Raw genomic sequence first — 20556 nt, 5'->3', positions numbered from 1 at the left:
AGTGGAGAGAGGTGTACAGAGGTTTGGATAGGTCGACTTCTTCCAGAACTTTGGGCCAAGGCAACTGGTTCCACCATTGGCACTCGTACAGTAATTAAAATGAAGACAGCACATGAGGTTAGAATTGGTGGAGAGAGGCAACTTAAAAGGTTCCTAAACCTGGGAGAGGTTAAAGCAATGAGGTGCTTTGAGGCTGTACAGGAAACAAGGATGAAGATTTTAAAATTGAGATGTTGTTGGACAGGTAGAGAAATGGGATAATCAAGTCGAGAGTTAAGAAAGGCATGAATGAGGTCTTCAGCAGGTGATGGACTGAAGCAGGGGCAAAGTCAGATGATTCTGTGTAGGTGGAAGAAGGCAGTCTTGGTGAAAGAGTGGAAATGTGGTCAGTAGTTTATCACAGGGTCAAACGCAACCCCACGGCTGTGATTGTATCAGGTCTGGTTCAGCTTCAGTCTGTTGTGGCATTGAAAGGGAATGATGTTAGCACGTGGAGACCAAAGAGAGTGATTTCAGTCATTACAATATTTAGCTGGAAGAAATTGCTGTTCAGATGCAGTGGGAGGTTGGATTAACCGTGTGACCAACTGGAGACTGTGGAAGCAGTAAGAGGTTGCACTCTGAAGGAGATGAGTGTCATATTTATGGAATCTAATGATGTCTTTACTGAAATTTTACCCACTGAATCAAGAGAGAAGTGCTGTGTCTGTGCTGCTGCTGCTTTAACTGAGCTGTTGACTCCCCTGCCCATGTAAATATAATCTAAATTGGAAAGCTTAAAATACAACTACTTCTGTAATTTCGACAGCCTGTTATAACCACATGCTATCATAATAAGTGCTTAGAAAATTATAACTAAAGGTAATTTAAATTCATTTAATCGCTCGCTATGTCCCCATAATATCATTCCCTTTCAATGCCACAACAGACTGAAGCTGAGTTAGACCTGTTACAATCATAGCCGTGGGGTTGCGTTTGACCCTGTGATAAACTATTGACCACATTTCCAATCTTTCACCAAGATTGCCTACTTCCACCTACCTTGCACCATGTGACTTTATCGGTGCCTCAGTTCATGTCCTGCTGAAGCCCTCACTGATGACTTTATTAACTCTACAATTCATGATTCCACTTCTCTACCTGTCCAACAACATCTCATTAAATCAAAAGGAAATTGTGATATAAAAGGAATACAGGTGTTTATGCGCGGCTTTAACTTATGTGATCATTGATGGCAAGGCCAGTAACTGCTGCTAGTCCTTAATTGCCCTGGAAGTGACATGGAAGGGCATTTCAGAGAGCATTAACAGTTAGCCTGGAGGGTCTGGAGTCACAGGTAGGCCAGACTAGGTAAGGAACAACTTCCCTAAGGGGCATGAGTGAACCAGATGGATTTTTATGATTGTTTCATGGTTGCTGTTACTGAGAGTATAGCTTTCACGTCTGTGTTTTTAGAATAATTACATTTGAATTCCAAAAGTGGCTCCGATGGCTCAGAGAGACAACCTAGGCCTCTAGGTTACTCCTAGTATGTCACTGTCTTCCCCTTGATCATTCAGGATTGAAAAAAGACTATTTCAAACTAACTGAGCTGTTGTCACTGGTTTGCTGATGGGTTTGGGGAGGTGGGGAGTGTCCGAAGAAGTCCCCGATCATCATGTAGGTAAATAAAATGCAAGGTGTTGGGTAGGATCTGAGGGAGAAGAAAGTGAGGACTGCAGATGAAGGGCTTATGCCCGAAACGTTGATTCTTCTGCTCCTCGGATGCTGCCTGACTTGCTGTGTTTTTCCAGCACCACACTTCTCGACGTAGGTTCTCATGGGACAGAAAGAGTACAGCTTTAATGCCAATCATCTCTGTTATCCAACACTGGTAATTTTTATTGAATATTTTTAAGGCGGCAGTAGGTTGATTCACTGGGCATAGAAAGAATCTAGAATTAGATGTGAATGTGGAATTCAGGATATAAGCAGGCCACCAATAATGGCTGAGGGGTCTTAAAGATCAATATGGCCTACTTCTGCTCCTCATCCATATGATCCTGCTGTAAGACATGTTTCCATACTTATTATTTTAGACAGCTCAGAATTCCACCCTGAACTTTAAGGGAAATTCTGAACAGATCTGATGCAACACGTTCACTCCCAGTAAGCTTCCTAATTTTGTCTTTTGGCTTATTTTCAAATGAATTGGACCAAGTAATTCTGTTACTGTGTATACTTGGGGTATATCCCCCAGGGTAGATCATTTAGGACTGAGATGATGAAGCTCTTTCCTCAGAGGGTGGTAAAGAGATCCAACAGTGATCAAGTTGAATGGCAGGGTAGACTTGTGGATCAGAGAGGACTATTGCCTATTTTCCATGTTCCAATGTAAGTCTTGAAGACCACATGAAGTTTAATTCTTTTGTACTTTTGAAAAAAAGAATTTTGTAAATACCAGTGACTCAGTGATTTGATTCCACCCTCTGGTAACTTCTGTATGGAGTTTGCACGTTCACTCTATGTTTGCATGGGTCTCCTCTGGGTACTGCTCTTTCCTCCTTTGGTCCAAAGATTAGATTAGATTAGATTCCCTACGTGTGGAAACAGGCCTTTCAGCCCAACAAGTCCATACCAAACCCTCCGAAGAGTAACACACCCAGACCCATTTCCTTCTGGCTAATATGCCTAACACTATGGGTAATTTAGCATGGCCAATTCATCTGGCCTGCATATCTTGTGGGAGTATGGGAGGAAACCGGAGCATCCGGAGGAAACCCACACAGACATGGGGAGAACGTGCAAACTCCACACAGGCAGTCACCCAAGGTCGGAATTGAACCTGGGTTCCTGGTGCTGTGAGGCAGCAGTGCTAACCACTGAGCCATCGTGCCACCTTGGTGTGATGTGAAGGTTCGGTGGATTGTCCAGGCTATATTGTCTGTGGTGTCCAGAGATGTATAGACTAGGTGGATTAGCCATGGGAAATGCTGGGTTGTGGGAATAGGGTAGGGCAGTGGGATGCTGTTCAGAGGGTCTGTGTGGACTCAATAACTTCTTTCCGCACTTCTGTGATTCCAGAATTTTTCATAAACATAATAATCACTTTTTGTCTGTTTTCTATTTCTTCTTGAGCTTTCTGAAGTAAGCTCAATAATGATATAAATCTGTATCGTTCAAATGTCTGAAATGTATTCTGCAGCCTAATTTTCTCATCAGTGAAAAATACTAATCCAAGATGGTTTCTTAGTCGAAGGAGTATCTACACTGACATGGTTAACTTGTGTTTGCTAATATATTCTCACATTATTCATATTCAAATTCCCAATGTTACAGATGCCAGTCAGTAAGGGATAACAATAAGAACTAAACGGACTTTGAAATGGTATTGTGTGACTTGCTGCTTTGAATTTCTAGCTTAGTAATGCCTACGCATTAAATTTATGAACTTGCCTTTTGAAGTTTAGAGGAAATGTGAAATGACAAATGTGAAACTACTATATAATTTTACAATTATATAAACATTTGTATAATTCTATAAACAATCTATTACCTATGTAACTTTCATTATATAATTTAGTATCATTGCATAATTTTTAATACATTAGTGAATCTCGTATTGTGTGTTATTAATGAGAAGTCATACTGAAATTGGCTAACCCGTGGGAATTCACATGGAGAATGCAGGGACATAAATGCAAAAATGAATTCTTCCTGGTGTTCCATCAGTATCTGAGAATTTCAACTGAAGGGAGTAAATGTGCTCTCAGTTATTCAGGTTGTTTGATTGTTCATTTGATCTATATTTTAAAACATTCGCTGTAGAGTGTTGAGGCAACTCTGGTCAGCTTTTTGTGATGGACGGCAAAAACCCTCTTCTAGTGAAAAGTAGGATACTCCAGTAATTGTCCCTTTACTTTGTGTGGCCTTGCAGCCTGCTTTGATGTCCTGCAAATACTGATTAGCTTGCCTTTCACATTAGATTAGATTCTGTACCGGGTGGAAACAGTCCACACCGACCCTCTGAAGAGTAACCCACTCAGACCCATTTCCCTCTGAATGAAGCACTGAACACTATGGGCAATTTAGCACGGCCAATTCACCTGACCTGCACATCTTCAGACTGTGGGAGGAAACCGGCACACCCGGAAGAAACCCACACAGACACAGGGAGAATGTACAAACTCCACACAGACAGTCGCCTGAGGCCAGAATTGCTCATGCTGTGAGGCAGCAATACTAACCACTGAGCCACTGTGCTGACATGTAATGCTTTGAGATTCGGGCAGTGGAACAGTATGAGGGACAATGTTGTAAGCCAGATATGGTTGTCTAACCTCACTTGACTGAATTTAATCTGGAAATGTGCCTGTCTGTTCACTACTCATGCTCGTTAACATTTTCTATTCTTAGTTACACCTCACTAAGGTAGTGGTCTGGAAACAAGCTCCATTGTTCTTGCAATCATCACAAAAGTTAAAGTATGTCAGCAAAATGTGCAAAGCCCCCAAATTACCTGTTGGATAGACCCAAGTGAACAGAAAACATAGACCCACAGTAAGTACAGAAACCTAGTTTATCTACAGCGCATGCATCAAGAAGGCAGCTCATTCCCACCTCTTGAGGGGCAAGAGTGAGATGCATACCATCAGCCTTTTCATCAGTCCAAATCCTGACAGTATTGTTCATGTCTAGCTACCCAAGAGCCAAACAAATAGTTGTTGTCAGGCCAATGACCTTTGGCATCCACAGGTGGTTGCAATTCAACAAACCAAGCAGCAACTTGTTGCGAGCCAAAACTCACATTGTACATAGAGCCCCAGAACTGGACTGTCCACACACACACGCACGCACACAGACCACACACCACACACACACAATTTCAGTAGCTTGCTTTTTAAAAGTTCTGTAATTTTTTTCCTCAGTCCATTGTTATAAAACAGTCATTTTCCAAACTCAGTCTACATTTGAAAATAAATTCAAATATAAAGATATAGCTTTTAAATATCTCATCTGCCATATGCATGCACAGACATATCCTCCATTGTCTGATCGTGGCAGTAAACCTGTGATTTTGGCAGTTGAGTTCTCCTGAATTATTTAGAGCTTATTGACAGTGACCTTAATACAGTAGAAGTTAAAAGTTGCCTCACTTTTTCTTTTAGTTCTAGTAAAAAGCTTGCTGAATTATCACTTCTTAAAGAAGGTCCATGCAAAACTGCCTCCTTTCTTTGAAGGCGCAGATTGATTTGTTGCACAGTTTAAATGTTTCCTGCTTTTGCTTTAAAAAGTCATGGTATGTTTTGTTAATGTTGTTGGATATACAGCAATGACGCAGATTATAACGATGAAAATGATTGCTCGGGCATTTAGGTCTTTAAAACTCTTTCTTGTTTTCAGTCTGATTCTGTAAGGTTAGGGGTACGCACAATTATAACCGGGTGGAAGGAGACAAAGCAAGGCTGTTCATGTTAGCTGGTGAAATAAGGACGAGGGAATGTAGATTTTAGGTTTTGCACAAGAATTGCAGGTCAACTGTGAAAAAGAACATTTCTACACAACAAGTGATAATCTGGGACTTGCTGTGTATGAGGGTGGTGCAAGGCAGAGATGGTGACAATTTTAAAAGGGAAAAGCATGGGCACTTGCATGAAATTAATGGAAAGAGCAATGGGGATAGTATGGGGAATGGGGCTGACTTGTTTGCTCTACAGAGCTCACATGAACTCAGGAGGCTGAATGGCTTTCTTCTGTGCCTAACAACTTTGACTTGAAGATACATATTTCCATTGGTCCTTATCTGATTTTTATATTCACTGAGGAACTCCAGCCTCCAGCATAATGTCATCATTGGTTGCAGCCTACCCGTGGTATAATGTTATTTTACTCTTTGCGGGTTTGCAAAAATCATTATGCACATTCTTATGGGGGTCAGCGTTTTTCTGAAGACAATAAACTTGTAGACTTTCCAATACTTGGCAAATTTATATTCAATAGATAATATAATGTTGAGTACAGTTCATGACTTTATCGTTAAGGAGGTTAGGGAGACTGTGCCTGAGTTTTGAAAACAGGTTTAACCTTATTTGATCAATATTTATCCCTTCAGATTACTGTGACTTTGCATAAAACTTAGTCAACTCCCCTCACCTGCCTCCCTTAGGCACTCTAATTGCAGTCGCTTCATTAAAGACACTAATAACTATTATCACCAATGGGGAGCTTAATTGGGTGCCTTTGAAATTGCATCATTTTTTTGTGGTTATTTTGTTTTGTGTTCATGCAGCTTCAGTGGGATAACTTCATATAGCACACAGTGCAAACATCTGTTAGCTCCCAGCAGCAATCTGCACAAACCTGAAAGACATTTCTGCAAGGTCTTGCAGGCAATTTATTTTGGTGTTGCTGTGTCCTGATCTTAAAATGCTCCAGTCTGTCTTAATGTGAAAGTTGAGTTTTTGTGTCCAGGTTTTAAAGCAAAAAGTAGGAAGTTGGCTTAGAAATGGATGATTGTGAAAAGTGGTTTGTGAAAAGTGCAAGTAATGATACTGCTTCAGCAGGCGGTGCTTGTGGTTCTGAATTCATCAGGGGAGTGCCTGTCCCAGGCTCTCTATTTCTGACTGTTCACGTGGAAAAAAAAAATGAGAAAAAGCTTTGCAAGACTGTTCTTTGCCAACCTTGCTCTGAAATAAAGCACAAGCTATTTGACAAAGCTGAGGATTTTTGGACCAAATGTCAGGGGTTGACTTTGCAGAGTATTCACTGTGCATTAAATGTAGTTTTTCTGTTTGTGTAGTGCAGGTTTATATTTTTATGGATGTGGTTATTTGAAGTACTATTATGATAAATTACTATGTAAAATGAAGCTACCATCCATACAAGTATTTATTTTGTGACTCATTTACTGTTGATTTTTCTTAGCTGTCTCTCTCTCTCTTCTTTTATCCCTCCCTTTGTTCCTCTCTCTCTTTTCCCCTCTCTCTACCCTCTCTCTCTCTTCCCCCCCCATCTCTCTTTGCCCTGCTCTTTTCCCCTTGCTCTCTCTTCCCCTCTCTCTTTTCCCCTCTCTCTCTTCCTCTCCTACCTTTTTCCCCTCTCTTTCTGTCTTCCCCTCCTACCTTTCCCCCTCTCTTTCTGTCTTCCCCTCCTACCTTTCCCCCTCTCTTTCTGTCTTCCCCTCTTTATCTAACCCCCATCTCTTTTCCTCTCTTTTGTTCTTTCTTTCGTTCCTTTTTTTTCCTCCTTCACTTGGCGAGACTCCTGTTTACTGTTTTATCCAAAGCTATTGAGTGCTGGCTCTCAATATTATGACAATGAGCCATACAGGCACTAGGGTCTCCAGCGTGATACCTGGGGATGAATCTTCATTGTGAAGCTGGAAAACAGCAGTCAAATCATTCCTGGGTCCTGCACCTGGCCCTGGGTGGCCACTGCTGTGATTGCCATTTGAGATCTGTGACTGGAAGGTGAAGATTCACAGAAAACACCAAACAAATTCTTCGTTTCCATGATCCCTCCAGAGAACCTGAAGCACAGAGCAGGGTGGCTGCTTGTTTTTCAGACACAAGCCTTAAGGTGATACTTGGAGACTAGTGAAGAGGGGGAGGGACGTTCCTTGTTGTCTTCCCAGAGAAAGACAGTCAGACTGATCACTGAGCCCGATTAGAGTTAGTTACCACTGTCAGTGGCAAAAGCGTAGTCAAGACAGTGCGAATCTAGTGTCAGAAGAGGTTTAATGATCAGACGTAACCCTCCAAGCTGAATACTATAGGGTAATGGTAAATAGTGTATAAAATAGATTACAAGTTAGGAGGAGATGTAATGTAGATGGTTAATGATAGTTTGTAAGTAAGATGGCCAAACATTATCAATGATGCAGCTGCCACACATCCACAGCAAGGGTGAGCATCATGCAAGCAAAGACAAAGGGGCAGGCTTCTTCCTCCTCCTCCTGCTCCTGCTCCTCCAAGCTCACGGGGGAGCACTGTCTAGAAGTCAGAGAGTTTGGAGGTCTCTGCAGCATGCTGGCTCACTGAGATATTTGCTGTACCTGTGCACTGCTTTCCTTTCTGATGTCTATGCAAATATTGCCTCTTGAAGCCAGATGTTTGGTACTACTCTTCTTTATGCTGGAACAAGGAAAAACATGATGAAAGAGATCAAGAGTTTCTCAGTGGGGATGGCAAAGCCTCTGGGCTGATGTGTGCCCTTCAGTGGCAGTAAGGGTTTTCTTGTCCTACTGTTGCCTCAAAGTGTTAGCACAAACAGCTCAGTGTCTCCATACAATGTCTGATCCTTATGGGCTCAGTTGAAACATTCTTTAATCAGTTGACCCGTCACATTTGTGGCATCCTGAGGATTACTCAGAGCCCTGCACTATCTGTGGGCTCCTCTCTGTGCACCCGGGACACCTTGGTTTTCTCACCCTCAACTTCCTCTATTCTCCTCCCCTTCCACTTCCGGCTGTCCTGCTTTCTTTGATGAGATATTGTCTTCCTCCACCCCTCTGTCCTCAATGTCCACACCTCTCTCTGGTGGGCCATACTACGGAGAGCATCACAGTTCATCAAAGTGAGCAAGGCTCATGTACGAGAGTGTTCTTTGACTAATCCAGGCACTGGGACCACACCTTCAGAAGCCTGATGGCCTGCTCAATGGCTGACCTTTGGAGCAGATAGCTTTTATTGCAAGGATGAGATGGGCTGATATTATGATTCGCTCAACAAACATAATAAAGCAGCTGGTGTTGCATTAATTATGATGGAATCAACTTGCTGAAATCAGAATAGACTTCAGGACCTTGATGGAAAAGAAACCTTTATCAGATTAGGAATCCAAATGAGACTATTCCAAAATAGGTGTGGCTTCATTGATCCTATGGAATCATTCTTGGCAAATGAACATTATATGAGATGCATTAGTACTTGCAATCTGATAGTTTTGAATATCTTTCGCTCTAATACAGATCATCGTCACATACCATTACTACAGCTGTGACCCACACTGACCCATTCGGCAGTTATCCATTCATGTAACACTTCCTTTACTGATTACATTGGGACATACTGTTGGAAAGGTGAGGGTGCAGGTTAAGGATAAAGGTTAATTATAGCTTATTAGGTTGTGTACACATCTTGGAGCATTTCTGAGAGCCATCAGAAAAATGGGTCGAGATGACCTATTGTAAGTGCAGATGACTTCTTTGGTGGAAGCAGCAGAAATCCTCAGGTCATGTGAAGTAGGAGATGACCGCAGGTCATGTTCTGTTCCCCTTCCTGCATTTTGTTCTTGGAAAACCTGGGCACTGTGGATGGCAGCTGAGAGATCATTATCAGCAACATTATGTCATTCAAATAACAATTAGCATGCTACAAGGCAGTACATTAACTTTACTTAATATGAACATTGAGCTGAACTCCCTTTGTAACAGTTGGTGGTACATCTCTTCAGTCAATGTCAGGATGTCACTCTGGGAACAACCTGTGAAAGCTCCTCATTTCCATGTCACATACCATTGCACATTGACTTAAGGTCTGAAATACCACTATCCTGTGAGGTATAAGATAACCCACACATGACAAAGTACAGTATTTTGCAGTTCTTGATTGAGTTACGAAAAAATATATTTTAATGCAATGATCAAAATGTGCACACAATAATTTTTGCATTTGATGTTTATTGCGGGAATTATACATGAGTTCATTTGTCTGCCTAAAACAGTTCTGAAGTCATTTAAGTCTGCTCATGTTGTCTCCCAACAGCTATCCTGCTGTCATTTATTCTGTTTGAATAATATTGGAACTCGTTGATTATTAATAATGATAGAATCTTAGGTAGATCCAAAGAACTTAGCTAGAGTCAGCATATATTATGCCAGTAGAATTAATATTGAGCATTTAATATCCTTACAGCCATTTCCCAAGTGCAGATAGTTTGGGTGACCGGGGATGGATGTAATGTCCTCAATTCCAGTCTCACCCACCATTTGGAAAACTACTGGGAAATGCCTGTGAACTGGACAAACAATAGAAAGTAAAGTGTTACATGAACTGCCCATACCACTGTTTGTATGCTATATGTTCTCTCTGTTCTCTCTCTTACTAAAAGATAGATTAGCTGTCACCATTCTCTTACAGGATAGGGATCCGCAGGGCCTATTTGGTCGAGCGCAGTAGAGAAAAACTGCTTGGCAGTCTAATGTGAAGAGGCAGTTGTCTTACACAAGATGTAGTTTATTGAATAAAACAACAAGGTACAAGTTACACTGATGCGCTAGACATTGTTACACTGACCCAGTTAGTAAGTCTTGCTCTTTCAGTGCTAACCTGTTCCAAAACAAGTCCACAAGCATCATCCTATCAGGCAGTGCACTAACCCTTTTAGACTCTTGCATCCTTATATAACACGTACATTCTTAAAGAAAATGCAGAAGCAGAGGAACCTGTATGTATGCATGCTTAAGTCATTGCCGTTAGCAAGACTGGTTCAGAGAGCAGTTAACTAAGCCTATAAAACGCTGGTTATAACTGAATAGGATACAAGATACAAGAGCAAGGAAGTCATGTTGAATTGATGTAAGACACTAGTTCAGCCTCAAATGGAGAATTGCATCCAATTCTAATTTAGGAAAGATGTGAAGACATTGTAGAGACTAGGGAAGAGGTTTATGTGAGTGTCTTTGAGGGATGAGGAATTTCCAAAATAAATTGGAGTGGTTAGGATTGTTCTCCTGGGAGAGTTGAAGGCTGAGATCTAATTTAACTATTGAAGATCATGAGACATCTGGATAGAGTAAACAGGGGGAGCATGTTCAGACGCATGAAAAGTTTGAGTGTGACAAATTTAAAGTAATTAGTGAAGGGAACAAAATAAGAAAAACATTTCCATGCAGCAAGTGGTTAGGGTCTCAAATGCATAGCCTGAGTGTGTGCGGATGCATGTTCAATCAGGGCGTTGAAAAGGCAATTAGAGAGTGATTTGAACAGAAAAAATGTGCAGAGTTGTATGAGAAGACTGTAAAAAGAACCATCCAAAATGGGATACTTCTAACTACTTTTCAACCATTCTTAATTGTATACACTTACGTCATATACTGCTGTCTCCTGCTCTAGAAGAGGGAAGGTATATGCTTTTAAAATTTTCTTTCACCTTTGATCTTCAGTTTCAAAATTTTAAAGATAAAATTTACCTTATGGCACTATAAAGTATTTGCAGATGGTTGTTATCAAATGTATAGCTGACATTTCTTCAAAAATAATACCAATTTTATTGTTAATATGGTGACAATAAATTTTGCTTATAGATTGATCATATTACTGTCAAATATTAATATTTAGATCATGTTTCTGAAGTTATTAGAAATGATTTTAATAAATTAAAATCTGTCTTTTTCAGGAAAGAAGAAGAGGTCTGTATGAGGAGCATTTCAAGATCAAGATGGAAAAGAGTCATTGAAAAAGTAAGATAGTGAATTTTGGAAATTCTTTGCTATGATTATTGGGAACTTCTCGAGGGATTGTTCACACTGCTTGCAGTTCACAAACGCAAGAAAGTGATATATGGAAATGGATAAAGACTATATGTAACTCTCATTAGCATATAGGCTTGGGAAATTATAGCTTCTCAAGGAGAAAAACTTGAGTTTTTTTTACAACCTGTTCCAGTAAATGAATTATGAATGTAAAGTGAAGAAATGTGTAAATTGCTAAGTGGTAAGTTTGAATAGCTAGGCTGTTGGTTATGCAATGCACTGTTTTACTTTAATTTTGATGCCCATTTTGCAGCATAGAAGTTTGTACTTTGGGGACCAGTTTTCAGTTCACTGTTCATGTGTAATGCTGCTGTTTTGGGTCATGTTTTGTTGTTGCCTGATGCCTGACTCTCAGCAATGGCTTTGCACTCTGGCAAGTTGAAAATGACTTCTTACAAAAATGAAGCAATCTGTGATTTCCAGCAGTGCAATTTGTCAGAAATAATCTCATCCAATTTAATATATAAATGCTGGTGGGTTAGAAATTATAAACTAAGCAATTGAGTAGTATCATAAATTATAAGTTTAAAATTCAAATAGTTTCTGGCTTTTTTTTCCTGAATCCCATGATTACATTAAATGAAATCCCTCTTGTGAAATCTATTTTTTCCAAGCTTTGGAGAGCTTTGGCATATTTATGCTGTGAAATAGGAAAGAATAAGTGACATTTCTAGCATTACGAGGACTTAGTTTGATAATGGATCTTGCTGATGCTTTCAAACTGAAATGGAGGACCGTTGTTAGTTAATTTATTATGTGCTACCTTGTCATTAAACTATGAACACATTCTATTCAGAAATGCTTCATGAGATGACATTTTTATATGCAGTTGAGAAAGATTTCTCCTCACTGGTGTCAATTAAAAGTTTTAATTATTTCCTATTGAAATAAAATAAGATTTCTTGTCCTTAGACTCTTTTATTCAGCACAGTTAACTGGCTCAGAAGATGAGCGGGAAACTTTGTCCCAGACCAATGTCATTTCTGGTCTGTAAATGATCTAGATTGACTTTTCTTTTAATTTTTGTTTACTGGCTGCTTTATCTTTGCCACTTCCAGAGCAGTCCTTTTCAAGGATTTCCTCAAAGTAGCGAGATCTAGATCAGAAAGGCACTGTAGCAAAGTTATAGTTTAAGGTGCTGACTTGACTATTTGACATAAGATATTAGAACCTTCAACTCATTGCACCAATACACTACCCTTAATACATTGTTGCTTTGCATTGTCACAGCAGACAATTGTTTCTGTCCTATATGTAATTGCATTTCCAAAGTGTAGACTCAAAACATTCTTTGTCTCTGTAGATGCTTAACTAAACTGTAATCTCTCCAGTCCAGAATGCTTGGACAAAGTTATTTCTATATTTCAGGATATTCTAGCTTATAGAATGATATCAGAATGCCTAAGCATAAGCATGTCAAACACTGTAGATACAAAAATTTATCTGAAATATAAACATTGGAAAAAAAGTATAAAGCAGCAAGTTGTAAACAAATATAGTATCTTTCACATTTTTCTTCTCATGTACTGTTGTAAAATGACGCTGATGATGCATACGATGCTTGCGGAAATGCATTTGAAAATTGTATTCTTGTGGTTTGCCATAACCTCTGCTGTAACTTGTTTTCATCTTTGGAGTGGCAGCCATTTAACCACATAATATGAAATATGGATTTTCAGTGCCATACGCGAACTAGATACTCTAAAGAAAGCAGGTTGTATGGTTTTATGGTGAGGTAGGTCAGGATTGCTGTAAATGTTTCAGTCCCTGATGCTGTGGAAATGAAAGACATTATGAGACAGGATTGAAATATGGCTACTCTGTTTGCCAGTGAATATTTTAAACAATATCTGATTGAGAGAGACTACCAGAAGAGTCTGACACCAAGCCACTTCAAGCATCTTTCTTCAAGTGCTTCTTTCTGCTCCAAAGCGTCTGCAAAAACGTTTCCTGTATTCTTTTACTTTTCAAACACTTAAAGATAAACCAAGTACGGTTAAGAAAAATGGTTAAAGATTTCAAGAGATCAGAGGAGTTGAAACTTAGTAATGCAAGAAGAAAAATGGTAAGCCTGAGCATTGGGAGTAATTTGGAACACAGCAAAGCAGATCCACAAATCTAATTAAGAAAGGGAAAAGAGAATATGAGCATAGACTAGCCAGGAATATAATGGGAGATTGTAAAAACTTCTTGAGGAATGTGTAAAGGAAATGGTTGCCTATGACAAATTTGGGCCCATTATAGGTGTAGGCAAGAAAATTTATAGTGGAGAGCATAGGAAGTAGGGGTAACAGTGGGCGATTCAGTCCCACTCGCCTGTTCCTGCATTTGATGTGATCATGGTTGATCTTGTTGTTTCTGGACTGGAGAGCTTACAATGTTTCAACATTAGAATGTCTGTGATCTTGCTTTTCTAAAAAAACAGAGCAAGCTTCCCCAAATGAATATTCCTTTTCTTTTGGATTACACACAGATTTTGTGAAGCTGGGTGACATATTAAGTGCACATGGTAGATGTGCATCCTTTTATTTAAATGTTTAGAACAGATGCTGATCTTTATCGGTAGTAGAACTTTATCAATCAGGTTACACCATATTTTGGGATTAGCCATGTTTTTTTATAAAATTCTTTTATTATTAAAAGTAAGATTTAGTTTAAGAAACAAAAGATGTAAATGCAGAGAATGTGGAGGCATTTAAAACGTGAAATTAGTTATGTTTATTGATTTGAGATTTAACTGGATTTTTAAAAGGAATTTGAATTCCTTTCTGTCACAAGAATTCAGGTTTATATCTCATTGTACGATTAAAAGATCATCGATTCTAATTCACTCTAGTGAAGGAAGTAGCTTCTGGTGTCTGGAAATGTTGATGTCCAACAACTTTTAGAACAATGTGGTATGTGTGAAATAATCTGTGCTCAGATGTTTCCTCAAATTCACAGCTCTTACCAATGACTGAGAATTTACATTTTGTACTCTTGAAATCAACAATATAACACGTTTTTTTTGCAAAAGATTTTTTGGGTTATGACACATCATAACTTCAATCATGTTCACCTGAAGTTTTGTGTTCTACTGAGTTTGCATGATAATATGCTCCTGTTTCCAAATGCACATCTATTTAATATGTTTGTTTATGTATAATATAAGATTTAAGTTATTTTCTATATTTTTGTCACACAAAACTGTTATGTTCTGATAATTTTATGACAGATTAATCTTTAATTTACAATGGTTAATGCATATATTAATTTTCCTAGTATTATTTCAAAAAGGAGTAAACCTTAGCCCTCTAGCATTTTCACAACTTATAGTAGACTACATTGTCTTTTCATTTGGACAAAATCAGAAGAAAGCAAATTGTGGCTGAGGCAATTTAAAGATGCAAATGCCCTTACTCAAAGATAAAATTAGCTTGATCATTACAATGCAATTCTTTTGCAAAATCTTCATGACCAGTTACAAATCAACTTTGAATCTGGAGTTTATTTCTATTTCCCTCTTTCAATACAATTTGAAAAATAGTTTCAATATGATGATGTAAGCATTCAGTATCTTCTCTCCAATACAGCAATGTAGTTTTTCCAAGTTTTGCTTCAAAGTAGGGACAAAGCTAAAGCCAATTATGAAATGTTGACCCATCCTGCCAGTTGCTAATAATGTATTGATCCATCTCTCTCTTACCATTCAAGCTTTAGTTATGTAGCTTTCTGTGTTTCTCTATCTCAATCTTTCTCACAACTGGAGAGTTTCTGATTCACCAGATTTTTGTGCAAACCTAAGCAAGTGCTTTTCCCTGTCAGACTGAAAAATATCTGTGCCTTTGGTCTTGCTCAAGCACAGCATGAATATCCGAATTCTGTCACAAACCATTTTTGCATATCAATTTGAAACTCTCTGCTGATTTCTACTTTGGTGGCTTACTGCAGTCATAGTATAGAATGTTCAAACATTGTCCTGGACTAGTCACAATCAGCACAAGTGAATACATATCCACTTCAAATGTGGATTTATTTCTGAAACAGGACTGAATGTTAATGTATTTGGCTGCATCTCAATGCATCTCATATTAGATATTAGACTGTATTTTTCATTCATGAACTGTTCATATTGCCCATCTCCAATAGTCATGTAAATCATTTTATAAATTGTAAAAGAACAAAATAAGTGAAAAACGTTTTGAAAAATAGCACAGATGTTCATATGGTAAATGCTGAGCTGTTGTGTTGCCAATGCTTGGACCTTTAGCATAACATTTCATTCGGTGAATTTTAATTAATTGGCGGTGTTGGCCCTGTTCCATGATTTAAAAAAAAACACATTGTATTTCAAGTGTGCCATGAAACAGGTCGATGTCTCTAACTCTCGCTTTTTAAAGTTTCTGACTGCAAGGCACTATTTACTTGGTAAAAGGACCATTCCAAGATTAGATGTTTCTCCACAGGGAGTGAGAGAAAATGAAAGACCGTGTCAATCTTGTCATTATGCACATTGGGTTCAGATAAAGTTGGCCGAGGTCCAGGACAGAAAGGAACTCCAGAAGTTTGCCATCACAGCAGTCTAATGAATAAAATCGGGAGAATCAAATCAGACAATATAGTATGAGAAGTAAGAGGAAGTTTAACTCAAAGTGTTTAATTTCAGGGGGGAGAACCCATATTGTATTAAGTTACCAAAAAATGCTACTTCTAGATGATCTTGCTGGAATGGAATTCAGCCAAAGAAAATGACAATTTGATGAGTAGTCCTCAATTAGAATATTAAATGATCATGCAATTGATCATGTGCAGGGAAGCAAGGTTCCTTTGCACTGCTGATGAATGTATTAAAGAGAATGTGATAACATCAAGACGGTCATTGGGAAGGAAATCCCAACGGGTCTGAAACTGTAAATGGGAAATGAATGGAATATTCTGAGGAACAGAATGAATTCTCACTGCACATCGCTATGTGGAAATTCAGAAAAATTTTGTAAGCAAAAGAGTCCTTAGCTTTGTTGAAATTTGTCATGTGAAGAACACAAATGGTATTTATGCAGCTAGTTTGTACCATTACCTAATATAAAGCCGATGGACAGTCATTGTATTCTTACTGTTTGCGAACCAAAATGTACTGAGGCACTGAAACTGACTGCCTAAAAGGTAGTGGAAACAGATTAAATACAAACTTTAAAAGGGAATTGGGTTAGCACATCAAAGGGTGAAATTGTATAGCTGTAAGGAAGAAATAGTGAATTGAGACTAGTTGAACAACCTTTTTCAAAGAGCAAGTACAAACCCCATGAACGGCGTGGCCATTTAAGATTTCCTTTATTGTTACCATTCTAATACTATCACACTTCCTTCAATAGATTAGGGGAGACTGTGGTGATAAGGGATTAATAATCCATGGGTTGACCTAGTAACCTGGGATATGGCATTAAGGCCTACCATAGCAGCTCATGGAATTTAAATGTGGTTAATTAAAAAATTAAATCTGGAATTGAAATCTTTGTGCCATATTCCTCTTGCTAGTTGTCATGTCAACCCAATTAGCTCTTTAATGATCTGGTCTGGCCTAAATGTGACTCCAGACTGACAACAATGTTGTTGGATTCTTAAGTGATGGCTGAAAAGGCTGAGCAAGCCATTTAGTTCAAGGGTAATTAGGGGTGGGTAGTGATCTTACCAGTGACACTTGAATACTGTCAACACATTTTTAAAAACTAATACGACAAAAAAGACCTTATTTCTTAGAATATTATAAAAGGACAGAAGGGTCTCTTGTGCTGAATATGCAATCACAATCAGTGCTTTTTTTGTTTCTCCTTGTTACAACCACACAGTGCTCAGGAACTTTTGTTGAGACTTGCATTTCTGAGTGAGATTGTTGCCTGCTTTGAATGGAGTTAAATCTCTGAATTTACTTGTGTACTTAGCATCCCATGTCGGTACCACCCAGAGTGCACATCTGACTGTATTATGCTCAGAAGATTATTGATGAAAACTGGATAACTGTTGACTGTGTCAAAGTTAATTATCTGCGCACACATGAACAGCTGGATCAAGAAATGTCGATGTCATTGGGAGCATCTGGCACAGCATCATTTTGACAATTTATCAGTGTTCCTTAATTTGCTTCAAAGTTCCATATATTTAAAATTAAGTATTTTTTAAATCTATTTCCTTAATGATAATGTATTATTTCTCAGTTTGTGGTCATTTCTTTCCTCTCGATCTCATCAAATAAATTGCTCTTGTCATCAGATGTTCTGTCACAATGTTTCTGGATTAAGGTGGTGACAGTGGAGCAGCAGTGCTGGGTTTGAGCTCCCGATCCTGGCTCCGTATACTTTCTTTGTTGCTTTTTCTTTTGTCTCTTGCTGTCTTTCCTGCTCTTTCTTTTCCTTTTCCCTTGTCTTATCGGTGCCTTCATCATGGTGAGAGCAGGCCCAGCCTCCACAGCATTCTGTGGATTCTGTGATTTGGATGAGTGAGATTCGCCCTGGGATTGGGGCTGGTTGTCTCCTCACAGTCCCACAGATTGGAGGGTCACTTGTGAGATTTCCAATGTTTTTACGTTCCAACTCTTCCAATCTATTCCCTTCAATGAATTAACATGTTTCTCAGTTCAGTACAAAAACCGTTATTCAAAAAAACCCAAAACATTTCTCAGCTGTTCATACAGTTCTAAAATATCAGGCTGCCTGCAATAACCTAGTACTTTAAATGTAAAATCCTTTGAATTTCATAATCAAGATCCCAGACAAATAGTGAATGTATGCCTCCACCCCCCCTTCTCCCAGTATGAAATTTGGGAATGTAGTATTTGGCTTCATTAGTACAAAGCAACTGTTTTTAGTTGTTCTTGATGAACTTTTCTCATTTAAAATGCAGGGAGATTTTGGACTGCTCATTCCTGCATAGCTAGAAACAGCTTCCTTCGGAAACTGCTGATCATTAACACAACCAGCTGTAGGTTCAGTAAACTGGAATAAAAGCTAAATACTGTGGGTGCTGGAAATCTGAAACAAATGCAGAGAATGCTGGAGAAGCTCCATTCTGTACTTGAAACGTTAACATTGTTTCTCTGTTCATAAATGCTGAGACCTGCTGAGTTTTTCCAGTATTCTCTGTTTCTTTAATGCAGTCACCTGTATACACAACATAAGAATTTTTTGAGGTAGCCTAGGCAATATATAATTATTGAATCAACAAGTAGACATTATTTTCCTAGATTATAAGTCAGTTGGCTTATTGCTAACCACAATACCTATGAAGTAGTTAACTTTATTTAACTCTAAGACTTCGTTGACTTCAAGTTTACTTTTACATTTCTAGGCTGTTTGTATTCTTGAGATTAGTAATGAAGGTTTTGGGACAAGAGGGTTAGCACCAGTTTTCTATATCGCCATGTTTGTTTGTAGCCTTGTAGATATCCAGAGAGTCAGTGTAAACTCTTGTTTGATAACCATTGGCTCGTCTATCTCTACAGGAAATTGGGGGACTGTCTAAATGTCCCTGCAAATGTTTCTACGTGACTGTTATCGGCACTTCCTTCTCTCAGTTGAGGATCTGTAAATGTTTTTGGAACAGCCAATCAGTTGTGGCATCCACTAAACTTAACGTGAATTACTTTGCAACAAAATATGGAAAGAAACTGCTGCAAATTTGCATACCAGTGTACTGGACACTTTACTTAAACCCATTTAATCATTTGCTAAGCTGTTGGTTCTCAATATTCAATTTCCACATTCATTTTTACTAATCAACTGTGCCTGGGTTTCCCTGAACATATCCAGCAAAGTGTATCTGTATTATCTCCCGATGAGAAGATCTTCATCCATTGGTTTTAACGGTTAGGTGTTAGGGGGAGCCAGCTTTTTCTACTAGTGGGTTGTTCCCAAAATAGGTGCAAACTGTATGCATCCTAGATAATGGAGAGATATAATAATGGACACTTTTGAAGCTCTGGTCACAATCTTCCAATCATCTTTGGACACGGGGGAGATGTTTTATTTGGAGGATAGTTTTTGAGGAGTATTAATAACGCTGATTCAGTATGTAGGACACCATTTTAAAGTTTCCAGATGATACGAAACTCAGTGATGTAGTTTAAAAAGCAGACACAATAATAGTCTTCAGAAGGACATAGCACGGTAAAATTGGCAGACACAGAGCAGGTGAAATTTGACACTAAGAAGTTTGACATGGTTGAGCTTGGCAGGAAAAATGAAGAGAGGAAAGTGAAAAGGTAAAGTCACCATAGTCTCAGAGGACCACGGGGCTGTTCTTTCATTAGAGAGAGACATCTAGTGGAGAGTTCAGTTTGAGGGTTGCCATGTCTTGGTTGAGGAGGTGGGACCTCCATGGTAATCACCGTTTGTATAGGAATTTAATCCACGCTGTTGGTATCACTCTGCATCAAAAACCTGCTGTCCAACCAACTGAACTAACCAATCCCCAAGGAGAGGCAAATATGAACTAAATTATGCAATTTTCACGGAGCTGCAGGAAGCGATTGACCTAGAGGTGTTCATACACAAATCTTTGAAGATGACACAAGTTGAGAAGGCTGTTAACCAAGATACACATGGGATCCATGGAGCTTTATTCATAGAGGAATGAAGTATGAGAAGAGGAAAGTAATGCTAAAGCGTGGGATGTGGGAGGCAGTGGAATGGCCATCTCTAGCAGCACTGGGGAAGGTGATGGTGATCCACCTTCCGGAACTGCTGCTATCAATGTAGCGAAGGTACTCCCACCATGCTGTTAGAAGACCACTCAGCGATGAAACCTGGATAATTTACCATTTTATTGGTTAATTACCAGGCGTGTAGCTATATTGAGCTGCTTAATACAGGCATACTTATTTCTAAAGTACAAACCTTAAGCATTGAAGCTGCAGTCTTGTCAGAGCCCATAACATAGTTATATTTGTTTTTTCACTGAAGCTGGTTTTGAAAATACTTCAGCCTTGTCCTTTGCACTTATCTGCTGGGCTCCATTATGTATGAAGGTTGGGCTGTTCCTGGAGCTTCCTTGACCCTTCCGTCTGTTGTTTA

General features: G+C 39.0%; 1 protein-coding gene across 3 annotated transcripts in view; it reads left to right on the top strand.

Moving 5' to 3' along the window:
- unc13c (unc-13 homolog C (C. elegans)) overlaps nt 1-20556 on the top strand; it is a 582280-nt gene that overhangs the window by 133554 nt on the left and 428170 nt on the right. For all 3 annotated transcript variants that reach the window (XM_087981434.1, XM_087981433.1, XM_087981432.1), the window contains one exon: nt 11377-11440. In XM_087981434.1, the coding sequence (XP_087837560.1) occupies nt 11377-11440 (64 nt within the window). The remainder of the gene's footprint in view (nt 1-11376; nt 11441-20556) is intronic.

The sequence above is a fragment of the Chiloscyllium plagiosum genome, unplaced genomic scaffold (assembly GCF_037043375.1).
Source record: "Chiloscyllium plagiosum isolate Xiang-an unplaced genomic scaffold, Cpla_swu_hap1 HiC_scaffold_39, whole genome shotgun sequence".
NCBI lineage: Eukaryota > Metazoa > Chordata > Chondrichthyes > Orectolobiformes > Hemiscylliidae > Chiloscyllium > Chiloscyllium plagiosum.
This window is presented reverse-complemented; position numbering and strand designations above follow the sequence as displayed.